We start from the raw sequence: 17,681 nt of genomic DNA, 5'->3' as shown, positions 1-17,681 counted from the left end.
AAATCAGCGGAAGAAAACGTCTTAATAAGAGAAACGCACACCAGTTTAAAGCTGCCAGAATGCCTTCCGAGTCCCCTGCCAGATGAGCAGGATCAGAAAGGATCATTGGCAAACACCAAGGAAGCCTCTGGCTCCATTAAGAAAGGAGGATGCTTTGAATCTGCAATTTAACTGGTGAAAGAGCCCTCTAGTGGCGAGAATGAGTAATTCTCTCTAGGCCCAGCCGCAGATTCTACACACCCCTCTGCACACCTACACATTTCACTGAATGAAAGGCTGAGATCACCCCCTAGTAAGTGAGGAGAAATTATTAGGATCTAAATGACGGGCTCCCTGCCTCCAGCTCCCACGTCAGTAAGTTCTCTGACTTGTTCCACACGCTCCCACATTCAAATTAACCTCGGCTCTGGTCAGAGGTCACCAAAGATGATTGTATCACCAAGCTTCAGCGCAAAACTCAATGCTTGAGCATTGCAGCCATTTCTCTTCTGCTTTCTGACTGTGACTGTCCTCTTCATCCACCTGAGCACTTGGCCTTTCTCGGTCGTCTAACTGGATACTTGGTTCTATCAGCTGGACATGGTATGTCTGGCCTTCTGCCACTTATCTGAGGGTGTGGATTGGGCTGCTGCTGTTTTGCTGGTCATCTGGTGAATGGAGTAATGGAGCACACAACTCCTAAGGCCCAAGACCATCCACCATCACTGCCTTGCTTCCGAGAGCATCTTTCCTATCTCAGCTGGAGTAAGAGAAGAATAAAACAGACCCAGGAATGGCCGTTTTGATCATTATTAATTATTTCATATTATTTAAACTTTTGAGAGGGAGAAGAAAATATCCACCTATCTTATAAAACCTCCCAGGAAAGACCAACTTCACCTTCATGTAACTATGTGGCCTTTTAAATTATTAATTATCAATCAAGGTATGTGTGATAGCTACACCTGTTTCCCCAGGCACTGTTGCAGGAAAATCAGTTCCAGGCCAACCTGGATTATGTAACAAGTTTGAGAGCAGCCTAAACTATATTAAGACTATTTTTTTAAAGTTAACAATAAATATTATTGTATTATCAATAAAAACAATAGTGATCAAGAATACCAATAATGATGACTGAGGAGCAAATTTTCTATATAGAGAAGAAAAGACATTAAGTCACTTAAAGGAGGACTCATGCATCTTTCTCCATTACCCGCCCCCCATGCTTCTAGGATCCAGTTAGTTATGACCCCAGTCCTCTGCCTATATTTCATTTTGTGATATGGAAAAATTTCAGTATAAACTGACACATACATATATGCAACTAAATACATATAAACAGACAAATCTACTTTGTACCTGAATATTCACACCCACACACCCACACATCCATGCATGCACACAACTATGTTTATGTAAAACATGACCACATGACCCCAGGAACTGCACCATACAGGTGTATACATATAGTGACATATCTATTTTATGTCTACAACAAATTCACAGGCATTCAGAAATCATGACAAAATTGATCATAGCACTCACTCACACATAAACACACTAGCTATACATGCAAACCTATATGTATACATGTATGTGTTTATAACACCAAGAACCAAATCTTCAAATGACATTAACATAAAAATAAAAACCTCAACGTCGCAAAAAGGTTGGGAGCCAAATCTGAGACTTTTTCAGTATATTGCCCCTCCTCGGTTACCTGAATAGAAGCTCTCAGACAGCCAGAGATGGCACCATAGGGAATGAATGTGCCTACAATTCCCTTCCATTATATGTTTGTCCAGTTAAATAACACTCAAATGTGACAGCTGGTTGTGGGCACGTCTCAGAGATTTGCAGAAACAGCCCATGCAGCCTCAATTCCAAACACCCAACTGGGTATCAGTACTTGTCATGCCACAAGAAAATAAATGGTCAGAGCAATTTGGTGGAATGCCTGAAGTCAAATTAGTGTGTCTTTATCTCTATGCTAGAACCTATGGAACTAGGAAGTTGGTCTGTGCCTATTCTTTTCAGCATTCGCTATTTCCGAGAGAAAGAACTCGCAGGTGTGTAATGGCATTTGTGCTTTGGGCTAGCAAGAAACCCAGACCTAATTACACCTCCTTCCAGGTCTGACTTAGAAGATGTTAACAAGTGAACAGGACTAGGGCTGTTCACTTGGAAAGAAGCTGACATTTCCAGTGCTCTCCCATCCTGAATTCACCAGCCCCTTAAATGTAAAAGTGTTAAAATATTTAACAAGTGTATTCAGAGACTAAACCCTGGATGTAAATCCCTTCATCCAAGATCTCTGACATATGAACAACAGTCTAGGTACATTTAGTCTCTTCAGTCCTTTAGAGGTATGTGTTTATATGTATATGAATGGTTCTGGGTCTGATGTGAGCACGCTGTCTCCTGTGTAAACCTGATCATCCGGAGAGAGGTGGGTAGACATATTGGTTTGTTTTCTGAGGAACAAAATTGAGACAAATACACAGACATTTTTTTGCCCACCCAAGTGAACCGTGAGTCAGAGCCTCCCATCCCTTTAAGGAGATTAGATCTTTCCCAGCTTCAGTCTCTCCAGTGGACTCCCGCAGCAAAGAGCAAAGTTGCCTGGTTCATTGGGCTCAGGGATGAGGAGGAGGGTTGATTAGAGAACGCTGCGTTGGGTGGGCGCTGAGAGAACAGGCGCGCCAGAGTGCGCTGTGGGTTTCTTTCCCTGGCCCTTGTCCTTAACCCTTCCCTCTGAGGAGCGGGATCCACCGTGCTGCAGTACCCTGGAGCCCTGGTCCTGACTGCCTCGGGCTCCCGAAACTTTGCTCGGGGTGTGGGCTCGAGTACGCGGAGCTGAGCTGGCTGGCTGGTTCCGGGAAAGCACCAGGGGAGTGTTAGGGGAATGTCCCTTGGCACCCCAGGTCCCTAGCCTTGAAGCTAGACGAGCTAGGGTGCCGCCGCAGAAGGGAGCTGTCCCTTCAGCACCGCGGACCTCCAACGATCCTGCATCGGGAAGAGGGAGGCTGGGCAACAGGCGGGGAGCTGTCCGTTCAGCACCACGGACCTCAGCCTTCCGATGCAAGCGGCCGGCCCCCGCCCCAGGACTCTCCCGTTTCTCCAGTTTGCGCGGGGGTGTGGAGAGCAGGCGGAGAGCTTTCCTGGGAGGCTGGGGAAGCAGTGAACACTCTTCTCAGCGACTCGCCTCCCAGCAGAGCTATTTTTTGCCATCCGCCCTCACCCCCGGCACACGCGCTCGCACACACGCACGCACGCGCGCGCACACACACAGACACACACACACAGACACACATACACAGACACACACAGAGAGAGACACACACACACGCTCACACACCAGACCTCTCCGGGTTTCTTTTGCCTTGAGTCTCCCGGGGCTGTGAGGAACCAGGCGCATCTCAAGCCGAGCTGCCAGCTGCAAGCTCCGAAGCCATGCCCAGCACAAACCCTCGTTCCCACCAAGCTCCTGAGGAATGAAAGCAACCCAGGAATCCTCTGACCGCAGCAGTGATGTGGACCAACCCCCTGGAGCCCGCACCCTCCCGAGGGCCATAGAGGACTCAGGGAATTGGAGAGAGCTCAAGACAGGAAATCCCAGCTTTCCCAAAGTCCCCGTGGATACTGACAAAAGGAGATCCAGATTTTTGGAAGAGGCCGTCCTAGGTTACCCAGCTGCAGAGTGATTCTCCCCTCTGGCACTGAATCTCCCCCTCCAACCCCCAGCCGTTCAGAGTACCATGAAGAATTATGAGGATGTGTGACAGAGGTATCCAGATGTTGATCACCACTGTAGGAGCCTTCGCAGCTTTTAGTTTAATGACCATTGCAGTGGGCACGGACTACTGGCTATATTCCAGAGGTGTGTGCAGGACTAAATCTACAAGTGACAATGAAACCAGCAGGAAGAATGAAGAAGTAATGACCCACTCTGGGTTGTGGAGGACCTGCTGCTTGGAAGGTACTTACAAATTCCTCTCGCTAGCTCTGAATGATCGGCTTCTAATGTCCTGATGTGTGTTTGAGGAAAATAGAGACAGTGGAGGGGAAGAAAAACAGTTGAGATTGTTTTTGAAAACGTGTGAATGTCCAGACAATGTTTCCACTGAGGCTGGTGCTGTGTGGATGGAAGGGTTGGGTCTTGTTGATTGTTTTTGGTCTAAGCTAAATGTGATGCGATTTTGTAACACTTTAAGCAGCTTCTGCAGTTGGGAAATCTTCTAATCCCAAATCTCTAGGCATGTTGTGCACTGGTTGGATCTCTGTCTAGAGAAGGAGACTTTGGATTTGTTTAATTGCATTTCAGTGAACTGAGATGATTAAGGAATGGAGGGAGGGAAGACAGGAAGGTGATGGAAGAGGTGTAGGGGGGTTGATCCAACATGGGGCACTCTGATCCGCTTTCTTTTTCTTTTTTTCCCAGTAAAATCTTAGCTTCTCCCAAGTTTGGTCTAACTAGACATTGTCATGAACTTCCTTTGCCAACTGGTACTAGAGAACAATATGCAAACCCCAACTCTCACACCGGCATGTCTAAAGAAAATTTCATTATGAATAAGTGTTTCATTATTTGGAATCAAAATAAAACTGAAGTCTTGGTGTTTGCTAGCCACCTGACTTCATTCATAAATCACGCTCATAACCAGCAAATGTCTTTTCTTGACATTTAGATGAGACTAACTCTAAGAATTGTAGCTCATTGTTTCTAATTTTAAAAATCAGAGGATTTCTTCTAACTAGTAACGGGGAAGACAGGCCAGTTTTAGAATGGGAAGCTCTTCGGTAGCCTGTGTCACTACTAAACTTGCTTGCCGCATGAAGAGTGACTGTCAGCTTCCCTGGGCAGTGCCTGGGGGTCACAAGGAGTGAAAAAAGAAAGAAGAAAATCAAAGCTCTGGGAACCTGTCACCTGAAAAAAACACTAGATTCAAGGGGCACTGAGGAAGGGTTTCATTCGGTTGGTTGATAGGATTTTGTTATTTCTGTGGCTCCCAGGGATTCAGTGAAGTTTGTCACAGTGACAGACAAGAAAAGAGGGGCTTCCTCCTGTTCCCCCGCCCCCAATTCGCTGTTGGCTCTCTCCACCCGCATTCCATGTGGCATTCTCAGGGTTTCTTGGGAACTCGCATTTATGTAAATGACTTAGGAAATCATGCTATGACATCACTTGCTAGTATAATATTGCATCATTCTCTGGCCTCCTTCCCACGTCCTGACGCTCTGAACTCCTCTGACTATAGCGCCACTACAGTTGATTCTGTTTCCAACGCAGATTTGCAACTGGTGGGAAACTTAGGAGGGAAAGGGCTACCTTTGTGAAGTGAGAATCAACATCAAGTTAGAAAACCCAGGCAATGCTGCAAATAGTCTCTATACACCTAGCTAAGACATTTGTCCTTTTAAAACTCTCAGTTAACCCAGGAAATGATTGATTTAGAATTGATAGCTTTGAGTGAGCATTACTCAAGCTTATACTGTTTCTGTCAGTGTACTGACAGAAATTCTGAAATGATGCTCTCCTAAACATCATGAAGAATCTAACATTTGTGGTTATTTCTGAGCATTTGCAGTTGGGTAGCAAGAGGTCATTCACCTTGGGGAAATTCCATCCTTCCCTTTGATGTATTGGCAATAATGAATTAAATCAGTTTTTGCAATGCTGCGATTTGGCAGATGTAATAATGCCTACATATGTGGCATAAAAAAAAACCGAGGCTCCTCCCCAGCCAAAACCATATACAAGTATATCAGGTTTAGTCATTTATAGTCATTTTATCTCTTGGAAATATTTTGAAAATGTAAAAATTAAACACAAATATTGATATCCCACAGTGTGCCTATTTATTTAACAATCTGTCAGATAGAATCAGGGCCTGAGTTTTCTGAACCTTTTCTCAAAGCCTCCTAAAGAGTGTTTCCTCTTCTCTTCAACATGCTACTCTGGGCTACAGTTCATACATGGGTTTAGTGGGATAAATGAGAAAGAAAATTTGGAAGGAATTGAAGATGTGTTTTGGGGCAAGTCAATTCTTTTGAGAAAACTTGTTGGAGTCTTCCTATAGTTTTTCTCAGCTACATTTTACATTTTTGAAGCATTCCATTCAGTATGATGCACAAATCATTATGGGTCTGAAAAGTGTTGCCATCTAAATGGGCCTGGCTAAAATTTGAAGCCAAGATTCTTCTTAATGAACTGAATACATCAGATGTTCAAGGAATTTGCAAAAGCCTCCGGTTTTTGCATGATCAGACACATACAGTAGCCCAAATACATCCTAAGATTTCCATCCTCTATGAGGATGAAGATAAACAGCTATCTCTATTCACTAGCTCCTGTCTGTCTCAGAACTACAACATCCTCATCTTCTAGTCCTTTAAACATCAAAGGACCTGTGTAGGGAGTGTTATACAGCTCAATTTTTTTTACACATAATTTAGAAAAGTCTTTTTTTCATACTTTAAGAGCCATGAGACAACATGCTTATTTTGCCCCAAATAAGGGAATACTTGGGGGGCGGGGGCATGACAACTGTCTGCAAACATATGAAGGGCTGTCATTTGAGAGATTTGAAATCTGTGTGGTCTCAAGGAGGCTGATGAGGGAGCTAAAGTAAGACAGGTTTTACCTAAATATAAATAACTACCTAATGTGGAGTAGGAAGCTTCCAGAGGTGGTGAGTCCTCTAACAAAAGTATTCAAAGCTATAATAATAATAATAATAATAATAATAATAATATCAATTGTTCCCAAACTTGGCTAGCCATTGGAGTCTCGTGAATAGGTTTTTTTAAAAAAATATATAGATAGATTATTAAGTTCCACAACTACATTCCATGCCTCCATAGATCTGTGGTGGATGCCTGGAATTCAAATTTCCTAAAAGCCCTCCAAGCAATTACGATGTTAGAGCCAACATCTAATGAATGTTTACACTGGGTCTGGGATGACTGTGCATGCTTGTGAGGGCCGCAGCACTCAAGAGAGATGGTACCTCCTCTGTCATTCCTATGAGCCAACAGAGCATTGTTTATACTAGTACTGCTTTCAACATTTTGAAAACTTTCATCTTCAGGAGAGCTCAGGGGTGTGGGTCCTATCATTACCCTTCCCTTATAGATGAAGAAACTGAAGCTGGGAGAAGTTCCATCATTTGCCCAAGGTCATATACTTCAACTTGGCAGGCAATACCTAGCCTAAGACTTGCAGCTTCTCAGGGCGTTGCTAGAGAGCCTTAGTTCACACTCTAGTAGCTGATTTGCTGCCGATAGAAATACTGACTTGTGAGAATGCCCAGACACATGAGTTTTTCCATTCAGAAGTCTCAGATCTGAAAACCTTCAGCTTGTCCATGCATCGATGGAAGAGACACAGGAGCCACCAGACAAGAACAAACTCAGAGCAGCAAAAGATGCACTTTGAATGAGAAAGCAATCAACCTATGTAGAGATACTCACAGTGAGAAACCCTAGCGATTGCCTGACTCATTATCTGGAAAGCAGGCAAGGCATTCACAAAGTCCCCACCTGCTGCATGTTTTCAAAGGCAGCATGTGAATTTGAATGAGAATATGTTCAGTAAGCATCTCTCTCATTTAAAAAAAAATCACTGAAGCCCTAAATCCAAGCAAAGCAATGCAATTAGATGGTGGAGAGACCACTACCTTAGCAGTGAAGAAACCTGGGTACTAATCACATTTCTGTCCCCAATAGTCATGTAAATTGTTCATATGGCTTTTCTCCCTTGAACCTCAGTTTACTCAGTTCTAAGATAAGAACTTTAGATGAGGTTATAGCTGGGCAGTGGTGGCTCACGCCTTTAATCCCAGAACTCAGGAGGCAGAGGCTGGTGGATCTCTATGAGTTTGAGGCCAGCCTGGTCTACAGAGCAAATTAAAAAAGAAGAAGAAGAAGAAGAAGAAGAAGAAGAAGAAGAAGAAGAAGAAGAAGAAGAAGAAGAAGAAGAAGAAGAAGAAGAAGAAGAAGTCATAAATCCAACTGTCCATGTGGCCTAGCCAGGTCAGGTAAAGTGTGAAGAAAGCAAGTCACATTCTTTCACCCCAGCTGTATGGTAGACAACAACGGTACATTTAGAGAGACATATGATGACCAGAATTTGGTCTCAATGTGGTGGCAATAGAGGGTAGTCGGGGACTGTACCAAGCTGGAGAGACCATCTAAAAAACAACTGTTAATTGACTGTAATTGAGTTTGAACATGGGGACGTGTGTATCAGATGGGGCCAATGTGTCAGGTAAAGAAGAGCCAAGCAGGGGCCAGAGAAATGGCTCAGTAAGTCAAGTGCTTGTCACACAAATGTAAGGGCTGGAGTTGAGATCCCCCCACCACGTAAGCGCCGAGTGGTTAAGGCAGGCTACCTATGATCCTGGCCAACACAGGAATTTCCTGAGCAATCTGGATAACCAAACTAGCTGAATTAGAAAACTCCAGGTTCAGGTGAGAGACCCTGACTCAGCATATAAGGTTGGAAGCAATTGATGAAAAAAGACACCCATCTTCAGACTCTGGCCTCCACATGTGCACACACATCCTTGTGCGCACACACATAGATACACACACATACACAACTTGAGATATATATATATATATATATATATATATATATATATATATATATATATGCATACACACCATACATATATGCACAGAGAGAAGAAAGATCAAAGAAAACTCAGGCATAAAAACCATTTGAATTTTAAAATACAAGCAAATAGTTCACCTTTCTGAAAACATGAACTCATCCAAATTGTACTTACATTGTAACTTAATTTTGTCCATAGGTTGCCAGTTTTGAGCCTTAAAAATTACCTAAATGGCCTTTTAAAGCAAATTTCTAATGTTTTCATACTCATTTCATGAATTACTCTTTCTAACTCATTGAAAGGGCTTTGGATATTAAGAAAAGAAAGCTCACTTGGAGTTATAGCTCAGAGAACTGAAAATCATGGAAAGGAAGTTTAGTAAACTGCTGTTTCTGCTGCAGATGGGCCTGAATGACACCAAACATCTGGCTGAAAAACTGAAAAAAAAATTAGCCAGTCATTAGAAGTTCCCCCATATTTCCAAATCTGCAGATGGTTGGCTTTTTCAGCCAGATGGGGTTCCAGCTTTATTTATGTGTTCCGAATCCTTCAGGGAAGCTGCAAAAATGCAGTTGAGGAAGAAGGCAAGTTTGAGGGGGGGGATTACTGAGTACATCCTGTGTGCCAAGTCCTGTGTGCCAAGTCCTGTGTGCCAAGTCCTGTGCCAGGTGCTTTTGGATACGTCAATGCACACTTTTCCTATCTTATGTCACCCGGCAGAAGGCAAGCTCTGTAAGTGCAGGGGTCTTTGAGGCTATGTATCCCTAGATCTTAGAAATAGCCATTTCTGCTCCTTCATTCCTAGATCTCGCATGCCATCCTGTCATCTCATCTAAGCCATGGCACAGAACAAGCTAGAGCTCTTCCTGGCTTTCTACTCCTGGCCTTTCTGGTCCTTTCCATGCATTCTTCCTCCTCACCCCTAAAACCCAAGTGAAAAGCAAGAAGAAAGTGTCATAAGGCAGGATGCAAGCAAGTGACCTTAGCTGTGCCTGTGGGTTAAGTTAGGATTGGCTAGGTGGCAGAGGTTGGAACAGGGGCGTGAATAACACACAGCTATGCTATGTCCACATCGTCCTAAACGTTTTAGATACTGAGATGCTTTCCTTAGTGTTGGCAAACAGCACATGTTCAAAGTACCTCAGCAGCCGCCCTTCCCATTCCTGAGAGTTCCCAGGACTCCCTAAGATCCACAGAGTGAAGAGTAAAGCCTGCCAGATATGTTGGCTGCCACAGTGCAAATGTGACTGATTTGGCTGGTAGAGAACCCAATGCATAGATGCCCAGTCACTTCCACAGTAAATGGTATCCAGATAGAAAGTAGGACCCACCTGACCCCCACACTTCCACTACTACAAGTTGGATCGTGACCCTGTTTCAGCCATGGAAACCATCCATTGTGTGGGCTGGTCTTGTGCTCAATTGACTGATCCACATTTCTTCCCAGCTGTGCCCTCATTGTTACAAAGTCTCCAGGCATCTTCTTTCTACCTCAAGCACAGCATTCTGTCTTCTTGTTCTGTGATTCCATCACAGGCAGTAAAGGCCTGAGAAATGCCTCTGTTGGTTTCATCATTTGAATGTGTATGCTGGAGAGTACAGTAAAGACCACTCACTCACGTAAGATTGACCAATGGGGGCTCCTGGTATCATGTGTTGAGAAAAAAAACACAAGGAACCAGGCAAAAGGACGCCAGGTTCTTCTCATGTTTTCCCAGAGCAGTGTATTAGTTCACCCAAGAGACTGCCCTCCTCTTTGTTTAATGTTTTTTTTTTGTTGTTTTTTTTAAGAAATAGACTCAGATCCAGTAACTGTATGTTTATTTAGTTCAAAAATTGGTGAAATTAACATAACATTTTTTTCAGTAGTGGTGCAAATGACTGCTGGTCAGCACCAAAGGTAACCCCAAATACAGCAGCTTGCACCTCCCAGCATGCCAGTCAGTTTTCACATCCAACTTTACAATCTTATTTCAGAATTTTGCTACCTCCTCTGTTGAACCAGTTTTATGATTCTGCTGACTCCCCTACTGTTGAGTTGAATAAAACTTGACATCAGCTGCCTATGTAAGTTGGGAGAAATGTGTTCTTAATAGTTTGAAAATTAGAAAGGCGTGCTTTGGAACACGGTTTCAGAGCATTCCACCTGTATGTCATTTGCTTTAGGAGGAGGGGTTTTAAACATAGTTACAGGGTACTGGGTCGGCAACTGCAGTCTCAGCAGCATGGGACTCAGCCAGCGGTAGGAGCCAGCATGAGATGGGGAAGCCCAGTCCAAAGTCAGATATTTGACAACAAGGAAGCATGTTATTAGGGAGGGATCCTTCCAACAACCCATGTCTGCACCTTCATAAGAAAGCCAATGCATTTGGGCAGGACATCATAGCAGTGGAAACATGTGGCAGAGAACAGTTGTTCACATCACAGCAGACAGGAAGTAGAGAGCAGCAGTAACCGGGAACTAGAGATCGCCTTCAAAGCCTCCCCCTAGGGACCTACTTTTGCCAGGTAGAGGTCTACAGGTTCCAAGGACTCCCTAAATGGTACTCCCTTCTAGGGAGCAAATATAGACTATGTGCCTAGGAGCACTTAAGCGTGACACCTGCCTGTCAAAGGCAGCAAGCATATTTCAACCACTTCCTTTGCGTTTTCTGTGGTTCTGTCAATAATATGTTGGCCATTAGTTCTTGATTCATTCACGTCAGAATATTAACTTGCTTTAAGATGGTAAATTAGCTTTCTTATGCCAATGCTCTTTCCTCCCAAAGAGGTGGTCTTCCAGGGAACTATCTTGAGCTCCAAGAAAAACTGTTCATAATATACAGGATGTGTAGGGAAGAGAAAGCATTTCTCCTCTGGGTTGGATTCATGTTCAGGCTGCATGGCTACACATTTGCACAGGTGTCAACCTCAGCAAGGAGGTGGAGGGGAAATAGCTGTGTTGAAAGGTACGTGACAACAAGTATGACATGGTTTAGGATGACGAGAGTCTCTAAGTTGAATGAACGGTGTCTTCCTAGAGAAAGATGCCCATTCACTGAAAAGGCCTTGGCCCATCTGGACCATACTTGTAAAGAAGTCACAGTACCTGAGTTCTCTTGACCTTGGAGTCCAGCAGGAACTGAGTGTCAGCCCCCACTCCGCTCACCAGCCATGTACCTTCAGGAAGAGCTGAGTCTATCTAGTAGGAGGAGAGGCTTTAAACATAGTTACAGGGGACTGGGTCACAACTCAGTCTCAGCAGTATGGGACTCAGCCAGCGGTAGGAGCCAGCATGAGATGGGGAAGCCTGGTCCAAAGTCAGATATTTGACAAGAAGGAAACATGTTATTGGGAAGGGATCCTTCCAACAACCCATGCCTGTACCTTCATAAGAAAGCCAACATGTGAGGCCTCACCACTCAGGCATTAGTTGGACAAGCAGTAACTACAATGAGCTAAGTAAGAGAAGTGTAGGCCTCTTCTTTCTTAGTGCTCTGGACACAGTTCCTTAAGGGAAATGGAACTGCTGTCATCGGGAAACATAGACCATCTCCTCAAAAAGGGGAGCCAATGAAAGATAGATAGATAGATAGATAGATAGATAGATAGATAGATAGATAGATAGATAGATAGACAGACAGACAGATTTTACACACACAAACCTATATATATGGAGAGAGAGAGAGAGAGAGAGAGAGAAAGGAAAACTCGGGGTTTGACTAGTATTTGCCCCAAATCATGCAAGGATCAGTCATGTCTGGAAGCTCTCCACCTCTAGACAGTTCTACAAGGCAGATTTACCTATGGTCCTATATCCTCAGTCACAGGAGGTGGCCTACCTCCAGGGAACATGGCCCTTCTTCCTGATATTATTAAGCAGGTGAGATGCTGTTAGCAAACCCGTGGGATCCACATTGTTTCCAAGAAAGGAGGAGAAGAATGGGCTGTGCCAATCCTTGAAGGGAATCACAAGAAAGCAGTACAAATAACAGCTGACACTTAGCAATCACCTTCCATATGCAAAGTTACTGTGTCAGGCTGTGAGCTCATTTTCCTGGCTATCCCTGAACATTTGTTTATTTATTTAACAGCAGACATATATGATTTAAGCACTGTTCTAAGAAAGCACTTAATAAACACTACGTGATCCTTAGGAATTCTTCAGAGAATAGATATTACTGTTATCTGCATTTTATAGACTTCCACACGGAGCTGGGATTCAAGTCTTCCCATCTGCTGCCTCTCATTAATTATGCGCTAGGCACTTGGATATGCAGTATAAACAGGATCGACTGATTATCCTAAAAGCCAGTCAGTCTACTGCTAGTCATTCTGTGCCACCAGCAAGGAGACAGAGGCTTAGAGAGGTAAGGTAGTTTGCACAGAACCACAGCACTGGGAGCTGGTAGGACTGGGATACAAGGCACAGCCCTGCCCTAACCTCAGCACTGCCTGTCCCTGATTAGAAGCCCAGACCTGGCAGAATGGGTTTCATCCCACCTGCTCTGTCAGGGAAAGCCTGATGCCAGTCACTAGCACACAACTATCCAATAGCTACAAATATCGTGAAAAGTCATTACGCTGGGGGCTGGGCATGTGGTTCAGTTAGCAAAGTGCTTGATACTCAAGCATGAGGACCTAAGCTTGGACCAACAGCACCCGTGTAAAAAAGAAAAAAAAAAAAAAAAAGCTGGGAGTGGTGGTACAAACCTGTAATATCCGTGCAGGGGAGGTAGGAACAGGTGAGTGCTGGAGCTTGCTGACCAGGTAGTCTCGCTGAGTTGGTGCCATCCAGGTTCCACGAGAGACCCTATTTCAAAAAAAAAAAAAAAAAAGATGAGCAATAAAGGGACAAAGAGAGATAAAGAAGGACACCTTGATATCGACCTCTGGCTACCACACCCACACATATGTGTGTGAGCATGCACACACTTGAACATATACACGCATGCCACACAGACAAGCCTAATGCTAAGAGTTGCTGATTTTGAAATCAGCAAAGCAACACCAGGAAAAGAAATGGTAAATCCAGGAAAAGAAAAACAGAAGGCAACACCAAGGAAAAGAAATGGTAAAAACCAGCAGGCTTTCAACACCATAGCCCTGGGCTATGAAGAAAGACTCCTTCCGAAGACAGACCCAAAGCCATTTTCCCTTTAAAAGGCAGCACCAAGGGTTTGGAAGTCAGAAGCACAAGGAGGCTGACCAGATTCAGGGCACAGACAATGAGCCACCTCCCACTGCTTCCACACTGGAGCTCAAGACTTCTGAAATTGGAGATACTATTAGGTCCATGACTGTCCTCTTTACTGAGGATTAAACTTTGGGCACATCACTGACTTGACTCCTTTGAGCTTTAGATGCTGTGTGTCAGGCAGGGATCAGTGGTTCAGCCTTTGGCCAGGTTCTCATGCAGTACTGAGGGGGGTCCAGCCATCTTTGAGGAACACCAGACAGACAGCAGACCAATAGATACCACCAAGCTTGATTCTTACTGATCTTAGGCAAGAACGAGCCCCAAATGGGCAGCTGGGATGAGACTAGGGTGGGCGAGTTGAACACGACCATTGTAGCTTTTAATTTGAATGTTAGAAGAAACATTATCCAAGAACTCCAGCCACCGCATTCCCATCAATCACCAGCTTAGCCCCAGAGCTCAGAATGTAGTATATGCTCACTGTATATGCATTAAATTCATTGCAGGCAGGAGGATAATTTGAGTGTCTTAAGCTTCTAGTGTGCCTGTGCTAATCCCCAACAGTAGTTGAACATTTTTTGTTAGAAGGACTGGCCAGCAAGCCCCAGGATCCTCCCATTCCCCCCACGCCCCACCACCAGCACTGGGGTTACAGGTACACACCACTGTGTCCTGATTTCACGTGGCTGCTGGGGATTGGAACACAGGTAGGTCCTCAGGGTTATGTAGCAAGCACCTTGTCTGTTGAACCATCTCCCCAGCCCTAGATGTTTGATTCATAAGTTCTTAGGAACCACCTTCTTAATAATACATCCAGAACCACAGCCATGAGGTCTCATAACCCAGTAGGCTTCAGTCTGAAAGGCACGGCTCTCCTGACTCTAGCATCTCCATATCACCATCTGCCACCTCCTAGCTTGTCCTGGGACGTTACACTGTGCTGCAGCGGTCTCATTTTCAAGTTCCCTCAATACTCTGGGTGCAAACTTGGGAAAGGAAGAAAGAAAAGCCATGCTGTGTGGATATAGTGTATACAATCCCAGCAGCCACTGCTTCTGCTCTCTGTGCTTAAGAGTAGTCTCTCTCTCTCTCTCTCTCTTTGTCACCTGCACACACAGGGCTGGAGTCGCCACCACTCTGCATCCTGTAGCATGTGCTGTTTGGAATCGTGCATTCCTGTCCTGGAAATACAATAGTACCTACCCATTAAATTAAAGTTATTCTGGAAACCATAGGTAACTATGGTGGGACCTCCCGCCATCTCCTTCATTACAAACTCTCCCGCCGCCTGCAGAAGTTAGTTCTGAATCAGAGCAGTCGGTATAGATGCCTTTACTATGGATCCTTTCTCCATGAAAAGTGTGGGACAAGTAGCTATTTATCAGTGGAAACTGCTTTAACATTTGTATTATAAAGCAGTTATGGCTTTTTTCTTTTCAGAGTATTACTTTTTACCAGAGAGGAATCTGGTTTGCTCTAAGTGTTTAGAGAAAACGAAAAAACTGCATCAAGAGGTAATGGTGCTAGTCTGAGTTAAAGGTCTGTTGCTCAGGGCTGCAACGGCCCCTTTTTGCTTTCTCACTCTGCTGAGTGATGGCTTCACTCCTGAGTGGTAGTTTGTAGCTGGGACGAGAATAATAAAGTCTGAGCTATGGAAATAAGGCCTGATGCCCTTGCCATGAACGCTAAAGATGATTTTCCAGTTAGAGTCCCCGGGGCTCAGCTGTAAGGACAATTTACTGGCATAAAAAAGAGAGAACCCAACCCTAACACAGGAAAGGTATGCTAAGGGGTTGTGTGGGGGATTGTGGGAGGGAACTTTTATATACTGTGGTCAAGGTAGGCTTTCATGAAGAAGGTGACATTGAATTCAAAGCCAAGTGGCTGTGTGAGGAGCAGCATTTCTGGGTGGGAAGGCAGTATCTGCAAAGGCTTAGAGGTAGGACTGTGCCTGACACTAAAGGAGTCCAGTGTGGCTGAAAGATGGAGAAAAGCAGATTCATTCAGGGTGCTGGAGCCCAGCTCACACGGGGCCCGGATTCAGATCCCAGGAAGGAGTGGAAGGTGCTTACGCCATCACGGTACTCCCTCTTCTTCCCTCCTCACCCTCCCTCCTCCTACTCTGCATTCCTCTCTACTCCTCCTCCCTATCCTCCCCTTCTTCTTTCACTCATTTTTGCTTCCTTTTCCTCTCCCTCTCCTTCCTGTCCTTCCCTTTCCTCTCATTCTCCTCCTTCCTCCCCCTTCATCCCACTTCTTCCTCCCTCCTTCTGCTCATCCTCCTTCCCCTTCCTCCTCCTACTCAAGGTACTGGGGATTGAACCCAGATCCTGGTACATGCTCTGAGTCTTCTCAACTGTATCATTTGCTGCACATTGCCCCAAGATCTCTCTGGCTTCCATTAGACAAGAACTCTAAGTCTAGTCTTTGACATGGTTGCCCATCTTGTCCCTCCCCAACTCTTCTCTGTGATGGGCACAACAGAGTAACATCTCAGAGCTGTCATCCTTCCTCACTTCCTCTGAAGACAAGCCCATGCTCCCTTATTTTCAGCACTTCATTTCTTATTTGGGGGAAATCATACAGAAAGTGACATCAATGAGAAACTTGGAGTGTTCACTGAATCTCTCAAAGCTCTTAGAATCATCCTTCCTGCTAAGCAACCTCTTCCTAACCCACGGGTTCTCACTCTCTTTTTTCTTTGAAAATGAGGACTGAAGTCACGGTTTAACACATGCTGGGCAAGCTCTCTACCACCTAGCCCCTTGTGCTCATCCAGCTCCAATCGGCTTCTTCCCCCATGCAGGTCCCTGCTCAGCCCAGAGCCCCAAGGGATGCAAGCTAAGTGGTTTCCAGCAGAAGGACCTTCAGCCTGGGTTCCTTACTCTTCGAATGCTTATTGAGCTGCTACGGTGCGCTAGACACCATGATATGTCTGGAGGATGCCACAGAGAATAAGGAAGGCCAGGTTCCTCCTGCCTTTGCACACAGCTGTGTGGGGAAGAGGCTGCTAGAGAGGCAAGCAGTGGGTGGAGCTCCTGCTGCTCAGAGGAGGAGTTCCTGGATTAGTCAATGTCGGGTTGTCATGGAAATGTTCTTAAGGCTGTGAGTCTTCAAAGTGACTGGCCTCACTAGGTGCTCAAAACACATATGCCACGTACACAAAAAGAATACAGGGTACACAGAGGACTGGCTTATCCAGGGCTGGGAGGGTATATAAATGAATTCAGAGATCCCAGGTTTTTATGGATAAGCAGAGGGCAATGAGAACAGGAAAGCAGCACCCTCCTGGAAACCCAGGAAGGCATGCCAAGGGACTAAGCCTCTCTCTCTCTCTCTCTCTCTCTCTCTCTCTCTCTCTCTCTCTCTCTCTCTCTCTCTCTCTCTCTCAGCGTGTGTGTGTGTGTGTGTGTGTGTGTGTGTGTGTGTGTGTGTGTGTGTGACCTCCAGTCATTGCTTGAGATAGAGTCATACTCTGTCTCTAGCTGGCCTTGACCTCACTCTACAGCCCAAGCTGGCCCCAAACTTGAGATCTTCCTGCCTCTGTTTCCCAAGTGCTGGGATTAAAGTTGATGCCACCGTACTCAGCTTCTCTTTTTCATGTTTGAACTTTTTAAAATTCCTAGATAGTTGACTTCTCTTCTATTCTTTTGAGTAGAATTTTCCCAGTTGCATGCTTCTGATCTTGTTCTGCAGTGCTGGGAATCAAACTCAAGGTCTTGTGTGAGCACTCTACCACAGAACTATTTCTACAGCCTTTATAGTCTCTTAAAACACTTTGAAGGACATAAACTTAACACAAAAACAGACCCCCGGTATAAAGCAAAATCAACCTGATACTGTCTTCCCTGTGCCCACACTACAGCCTCATCCTCCCTTCACTCAAATAATTGCTGCTCATATTT

General features: G+C 44.9%; 1 protein-coding gene across 1 annotated transcript in view; it reads left to right on the top strand.

Moving 5' to 3' along the window:
- The first annotated feature begins 2,867 nt into the window (after positions 1 to 2,867).
- Positions 2,868 to 17,681, top strand: part of Cacng3 (calcium voltage-gated channel auxiliary subunit gamma 3) — a 96,522-nt gene continuing 81,708 nt past the window's right edge. Inside the window, exon 1 of the mRNA XM_028867866.2 lies at positions 2,868 to 3,958. Coding sequence (XP_028723699.1) covers positions 3,748 to 3,958 — 211 coding nt within the window. The 5' untranslated portion in view covers positions 2,868 to 3,747. The remainder of the gene's footprint in view (positions 3,959 to 17,681) is intronic.

This window comes from Peromyscus leucopus, chromosome 1 (assembly GCF_004664715.2).
Source record: "Peromyscus leucopus breed LL Stock chromosome 1, UCI_PerLeu_2.1, whole genome shotgun sequence".
In the NCBI taxonomy this organism is placed as follows: Eukaryota; Metazoa; Chordata; class Mammalia; order Rodentia; family Cricetidae; genus Peromyscus; species Peromyscus leucopus.
Note: the sequence above shows the minus strand (reverse complement) of the source record. Positions and strands in the feature narration are given on the sequence as shown.